At 38.1% G+C, this 7,500-nt stretch overlaps 1 protein-coding gene across 1 annotated transcript in view; it reads left to right on the top strand.

The window, feature by feature from the left end:
* The window catches only part of LOC126995133 (discoidin domain-containing receptor A-like), a 54,060-nt gene extending 53,305 nt beyond the window's left edge, over window positions 1-755 (top strand). Inside the window, exon 2 of the mRNA XM_050854409.1 lies at window positions 436-755. Coding sequence (XP_050710366.1) covers window positions 436-594 — 159 coding nt within the window. The 3' untranslated portion in view covers window positions 595-755. The remainder of the gene's footprint in view (window positions 1-435) is intronic.
* The last annotated feature ends 6,745 nt before the right edge of the window (window positions 756-7,500 follow it).

Raw genomic sequence — 7,500 nt, 5'->3', positions numbered from 1 at the left:
ATGTGTGTGTGTGGAGAGGGGTGTTTTTTTGTGTGTGTTGTAGTGTGTCTTTTTCTGCCCTTCTCTGTTGTTTTTATTGTTTTTATTTGTTTTGTTTTACTTTCGATACTGTCTTTGTCATTTTTTTTTTTCATTCATTATATTTTTCTCCATTCTCTCATCTATCTATCTATCTATTGTTTTTTTCCGTTTGTCTATTCTATTACTCTTTCTCGATATTGTTTCTTCCTGACCTATTCTTTCCTTCTATCCTCTAACTTTCTTTCCTTCTGACCTTATGTTTTTCTTTCACTTTTTTCGATAATTCTGTGGTTATCTCTTTTTTTACATTTTTTCGATAATTCTGTGGCAATCTGTCTTGTCTTCATGTATTAACTTCCTTTTAACTCCCTACAAACATTCTCAGGTAACATCCCTTTCTCTCTCTCCTTGCAGACGTTCACGGGTAACATCAACACGTATTTGGAGCAGAGGAACGTGTTGCTTCCTCCCCTCATGGCCAGCAAAGTGCGCTTCATACCTGTCTCCTCTCACCCTCGCACCGTCTGCCTCCGTGTCGAGCTCTACGGCTGCCCGAATACAGGTGAGGAATGAGAGGAAAAGGTATAGAAAAACGGAAGGAGAACTAGTAAAGAAAATGATAAAAAAACAAGCCTAAGAAAATAAAGAAAAACAAAAGGAGATCTAGTAAAGAAAATGATAAAAGAAGAGGATGAAGATTAGCTGATGGAAGAAAGAGGGTTGTTAGGCTTCTGAAAGGGCAGTGAGGGTTGTGTTTAAGAGAGAGACTTGGATCGCTTCGAAAATAATATTGGAGAGCATTTGGATCTTCACAAATAGGTATAGGGAACAGGTAATTCGATCGGTACCTTAACATATGCGATAGATTAGGAGATTAAAATAGGGTTGTTAGGCTTCTGAAAGGGCAGTGAGGGTAGTATTTAAGAGAGACTTGGATCGCTTCGAAAAAAAAAAAAAGAGCATTTGGATAGATGAACGCCTTCTCAAATTCAATAGGTTTCTCTTTTCCTCTTTCCTCTTTACGTTTCGCCTATAGTCCCGGGTAGGCTTTCTATGGTGGGGTCTGGTAGTCGGGCCCAGTCTGTTATGGCGCGGGCAGGTGTTTATAGTGGCGCCATCCTGCTTGGCTAATCCTGCCCCCACGGAGTACATCTTTAATCCTCATTTTAGAGATAACCTAGAGTCCTCGTTCACAGGTGGTCTTCAGGACAGCAAATAAATAAACAAATAACAAAAAAAGAGGTTATTAATTATGTAAAAAGAAGCAGTTACCCACAAGGTCAAAGTTTTTAATATAGTTGAATCCCAGAGAGAGAGATTTAGACAGCCCACCTTTCCGAAGCGAGGTCAATCTATGGTCATGTTACCGTCCCGTGTGGCCGCCGTACAGGTGTTCCCGGGCAGGTGCACAGGTAGGGAACGTCACCTTGATGGGCTGGTTTTGTTTATTGCTGTCCTCGCCCCTCTATGGAAATTTAGTGCCTTTGTTGTGCGTCAGTGTGTGTGTGTGTGTGTGTGTGTGTGTGTGTGTGTGTGTGTGTTTGATTGTGACACACGAGAGGAAGGGAACCCGGATGAACAGATAGAAAAATGAGATATATATACGCGACTGTAAATGTAAATACGTTCAGGTTAAGTTACGGCATTAGATAAGAAGTGAATACAAATGAGTGAGAGTAGAGAGGAAGGGAACTCAGGTGAACGGACAGACAAAAGGAAGTGAATTTATACGCGAAGGGGAAATGGAAAACGTGGTAAATTTGGGTAACTGAACTACTCTTAGGATTAATTAGAGAGTTTATACAGACAAAGAAGGGGGAAATGGAAGGCGTTATAAAATGGGGATAATTAAACTACTCTCAGGATTAATTAGAGAGTTTATACAGACAAAGAAGGGGGAAATGGAAGGCGTTATAAAATGGGGATAACTAAACTACTCTTAGGATTAATTAGAGAGTTTATACAGACAAATAAAGGATAGATGGAGTGAATTGAGGTTAACAGATACAAACGCAAGTGAATATATAAGCGACTGAGAAAATTGAAAACGTTGTGAATTTGTGATAGCTAAAGGGGTTTCAGATTAACATTTACAGGATTAGTGAAGAAGTAAATACAGACCAACAAAGGGAAAGAAGGAAGCAATTAAGGATGACATAATACAAAAGTCTGTGAAATATAAGAAAACTGAGAACGTGCCAAATTGTTGTTAAATAAATGACTTAGTGAGTTTAACAGTTACAGGATTAACGAGAAAATAAATAGAGAACAACAATAGAAAGGAAGAATTAAGGAGAAAAGATACTGAACTTATCCAACCCTTTACAAATTTTCTTTATACTCTTCAAAACCATTTTTTTTCTTTATTTTTTTATTCTTATTCATTTATCGATTAAAATAAAGCTCAGAAGAAGAGTATTAACGTAAAAAACCGATGATACTGAATCACTATAATCAATTTTCTATTTTTTTTTAAACTCTTCAATCCCATAATTTAACTTTTCTTTATTTTTCTATATTTTTTTTGTCCTTTACTTTTTGGCTAATATAAATCTGAAAGAAAGAAAAAGCATAAACGCCATAAACTGAGATAGAGAATTTAATCCCTTTCCAACTTTCCTATATACTTACTCTTCGATCCTATTCACTTATTGCTTTTTTTTATTAAGTGGGCCGTATTACTAAACATTGCGTCGCCTAAGTTCACATATTTGACAATGCTTCCGTACGAGTTTTGGGCATTTCCAGGAGTAGTTTTATGAGCCTGGTGGTAGTTCGACCCTTCTTCTGTACCGTGAACCTAAAGAAACACTCATTAGAACCCGATTGGCCCCCCTCTTTGACCTTTAAAAATAGTTAATGTAAGAACCGAAAGTATCTTATAATACCAACCATTATCTCTTTAACGTTTGGGCAAATACAAAATCACAAGGAGAAGAAGAAGAAGAAAGAAACAAACTCCATAAACTAAGACACAGAGAACTCAATCCCTTCTCCACCCTCGCCATACACTCTTGGATCCCATTAATTAGAATATACAATAGACGAATTAATGCTTCCCGGTACAACAAGGGGATTAGATGCGCTTACTCCCGACCCTTTTTTGTCGCTAATTACTATAGAGATAATTGGATACGATGAGGGAAGGATGAGAGGTATTTGATCATTTTGGGTTTGTGTTAGAATTCCTTATTGGTTGTTGTTGTTGTTGTTGGTAGTAGTAGTAGTAGTAGTAGTAGTAGTAGTAGTAGGAAAAAAGATAAAACTAAGAAGTAAAAGAGAATATAAAAAGAAAGAGAATAATAAATGTAATAGAAAGGAGGAGGAAGAGTAAATAATAATAATAATAATAATAATAATAATAATAATAATAATAATAATAATAATAATAATAATTCGTGACTTTTTGTAATCTTTCCTATCCCGCGTTTAATCAAGATAAATTACACACACACACACACACACACACACACACACACACACACACACACACACACAGAGACACACACACACACGAGAAATATGAGAACTTCAGCTATTGTTTGCATCTCTCTCTCTCTCTCTCTCTCTCTCTCTCTCTCTCTCTCTCTCTCTCTCATTGCTCTAAAAATGTTATGCCGCACGCTGAGCTCTAGTGTTTGAGAGAGAGAGAGAGAGAGAGAGAGAAACAAGAGAGGGAAATGTGTTAGTTAGTTTTATTACACACACACACACACACACACACACACACACACACACACACACACACACACACACACACACACACACACACACACACACACACACACACACACACTCTCTCTCTCTCTCTCTCTCTTCATCATTACATCCTTAAGGTTCTTTTTCACTCCTCCTCCTCACCTCCTCCTCCTCCTCCTCCTCCTCCTTTCGTCCTCTTTCTCTCCTTCTCTTTCTCTCTCTTTTTCCCGCCAGGAGTTAAGCTTCTTACCGGGAAAGCTGTTTGGCAAGCTTCTTTTATGCTCGTCTGGTGGTGTCTTTGGTGGTGGTGGTGGTGGTGGTGATGATGTGTGGTGGTGGTGGTGGTGGTGGTGGTGGTGGTGATGTCATGTCTGAGAGTCGTGTGTGTGTGCGATAAGTGATGTTGGTGATGTATTGAAGGAAGTTGTGGTGTTGTATGTGTGGTGATGGTGGTGATATTGTGGTCTTCTGATGGTGGTATTGGTGGTGAGGTGGAGGTGGTGATGTGTATGGGGCGGTGGTGATGTTTGTTTTGGTGTTGTCGTGTGTATGGTGGTGAAATTTTGGTGTTGTGATAATGGTGGTAGTGAGGGTGGTGGTAGTAGTGGTGGTGGTGGTGGTGGTTGTGGTAGTGGTAGTGGTGATGGTGGTGGTGGTGTTCTGATTGTGGTGGTGAGGGTGGTAGTGGTGGTGGTGGTGGTGATGTCTATGGAGGTGCGGTGGTGATATGTGTTTTGGTAGTGTTGTGTGTGGTGGTGATGGTGGTGGTGGTGTTCTGATAGTGGTGATGATTAGGATAGTAGTAGTAGTAGTGGTGGTGGTGGTGGTGGTGGTGGTGATTTCTATGGAGGTGTGGTGATATGTGTTTTGGTGGTGTTTTGAGTGGTGGTGATGGTGGTGGTGGTGTTCTGATTGTGGTAGTGAGGGTAGTAGTAGTAGTAGTAGTAGTGGTGGTGGTGGTGGTGGTGGTGATGAATCTTAAGCCCAATCCTCATCACCATTTCTCTATACACCACCTAAAATCCCTCTAATGATTCCTCCTTCCCTAAGTCGCAGGTAGAGTGGATAGCCTGCCCACCTGAGCTTACCCGCCAAGGCTTCCACAGGTAACCTCAGATATTGATTCACCTGTACGAGAGACTTATTAGGTATTGATTATTTGCCCGGACAGGTGAAGGAGGAAGATGATTTGGAAGAGGGGAGGATGAAGACATTTTTTTTATTTTCTGGTCATATTTTTTGGTTCGTTTTTTTATTGGTTGTTTGTTTTTTGTTGTTTATTTGTTTTTGTTGTTATTGTTTTGAAGGGAGTATGTGGATAAGCTCTTCCGTTTTTTTTGTCGTTTTTGTTTGTTTTTGTTTTTGTTTCTTTCGCCTACTGTTTGCTTTTTTCCTTTCTTTTGTGTTTTGTTTTTGTCTTGATTTGTCTTGTTTTTGTCTTGTCTTGTTTTGTCTTGTTTTTATCTTGTTTTGTTTTGTCTGTTATTTTGTTTTCATTTTTCTTGTTTTTTTCTGTTTTTTTTGGTCTTGTTTTGTTTTGTTTTGTTTTTTCTGTTATCTGTTTTTTTCTTTTCTTTTGTGTTTTGTTTTTGTCTTGATTTGTCTTGTTTTTGTTTGTCTTCGTTTTTGTCTTGTCCTGTTTTTTCTGTTGTTTTGTTTTTGCTTTTTGTTTTCATTTCTCTTGTTTTGTTTTTGTTTTGATTTGTTTTATTTTATTTTCTGTTTTTTTCTGTTATCCGTTTTTTTTCTTCTCTTCTTCATACTGTTCGCATTCTCTGTTATCTCTTCTATAATATACCTTTCGTTTTTATTAGCACTGAGATAGATAATAAAAACTGGTAAGGAAAGTAATTAACAGGTAAATAATTAGGTGAACAGGTAAACATAAACTATACAAGACAGGTACAGGTATGCAATTAGTCAAGATACAAATAATTAAAGAAAACCACTACCACCACCACCAACAACAACAACAACAACAACAACAACAATAGCCCACTTCAGAAGGCAATATATAAGGTAGTCTGTCATTGTACGAAGATGGTAACAATGAAAGTAATAATGAACACTGAACAATGACACCAACCCTTTGAGGAGGAGGAGGAGGAGGGGGAGGAGGAGGAGGAAGAGGAGGAGGAGGGGGAGGGGGAGGAGGAGGCGGGATTAAGCGAAGGGAAAGTGAAGAGAGAGATTGAAAACAAGACAAGAGAGAGAGAGAGAGAGAGAGAGAGAGAGAGAGAGACGTAGGCCATTTTGTTGTCGGGAAGCAGAGCAACACACACACACACACACACACACACACACACACACACACACACACACACACACACACACACACACACACACACACACACACACACACACACAGGTATACATACATTCTCGTTCCGGACACGTATTTTATTTCCGAGTCATCTGATGTATATTTTTCCGTCCTGTGTGTGTGTGTGTGTGTGTGTGTGCGTAGTAAAGGGAAGGTGTTCAAGCAATTACTCTCTACAGGTGTAATACTCTAGCTGGGCAGGTAGTAGTAGTAGTAATAGTAGTAGTAAAAGTAGTAGTGGTAGTAGTAGTAGTAGTAGTAGTAGGAACAGTAGTAGTAAGGATCGTTCTAGTGGTAGTATAACAGGAGTAGTAGTAGTAATAATATTAGTAGTAGTGGTTGTAGTAGTAGTAGTAGTAGTAGTAGTAGTGGTGGTGGTGGTGGTAGTAGTAGTAGTAAGGATCATTCTAGTAGTAGTAGGAACAGAAGTAGTAGTAGTAGGAGTAATAGTAGTAGTAGTAGTAGTAGTAGTAGTAGTCTTCCTTCCCCTTACTATTCCTATCACAATATTTATTAACTTTTTTTTCTTTCCTCTCAACCAAGAAGGAAAACAAAGAAAATAAAGAAAATATATAAGAAAAAATATTAAAAAAAGCAAATAACACATGAGCAAATTATTATCTTGAAACTTAATTAACTTTTTTATGATTCATTTATTTCCTTGTGTGTGTGTGTGTGTGTGTGTGTGTGTGTGTGTGTGTGTGTGTGTGTGTGTGTGTGTGTGTACGTTTCCACCCCAACAAGTTACAGTTTCCGAGTTGCGAGAAATTCCATGTAGTTCACACACACACACACACACACACACACACACACAGAAAGAGATATAGATAGATAGACAGAGAGAGAGAGAGAGAGAGAGCAAAAAAAAAAAACAGACATACGAACTAACAGACAGGCAATCACGGGTAGAGAAACGACCACAAAAGAGAGAGAGAGAGAGAGGATGTGGGAAGCCGCCAGATGCTTTTCTTAACCTTTTTCTTCTTTTTTCTTTTTTTTTTTGCTAAAGTGAACTCGAAAAAAAAAGAGAAAAAAAAATAACTTGAAGGACATCGAAGAAAAAAAACATCACAGACTCGTTAATCGTGTGTGTGTGTGTGTGTGTGTGTGTGTGTGTGTGTGTTATAATATATGAAGGTAAATCGCTTCCGAACTTTTTAATATATGAACCGCAGGTGGTCCTAATGGCCTTTGGGGAAATAAGAAAAAAAAAGAAAATCACACCGTTAAGAAAATAAAAGAAAAAGAGAAAGAAGATTAGGTAAAGAAAAGGTCATAGAGGCAAAAGGTGAGGAATCGATAAAGAAAACAAGAAAAAAAAACACCCCATTGAGAAAATAAAGAAAAACGAAAGGAGAACTAGTAAAGAAAATGATAAAAAAAACTCCATAAGAAAATAAAGAAAAACGAAAATAGAACTAGTAAAGAAAATTATCAAAAAACTCCATAAGAAAATA

The sequence above is a fragment of the Eriocheir sinensis genome, unplaced genomic scaffold (genome assembly GCF_024679095.1).
Source record: "Eriocheir sinensis breed Jianghai 21 unplaced genomic scaffold, ASM2467909v1 Scaffold994, whole genome shotgun sequence".
Lineage (NCBI taxonomy): Eukaryota > Metazoa > Arthropoda > Malacostraca > Decapoda > Varunidae > Eriocheir > Eriocheir sinensis.
This window is presented reverse-complemented; position numbering and strand designations above follow the sequence as displayed.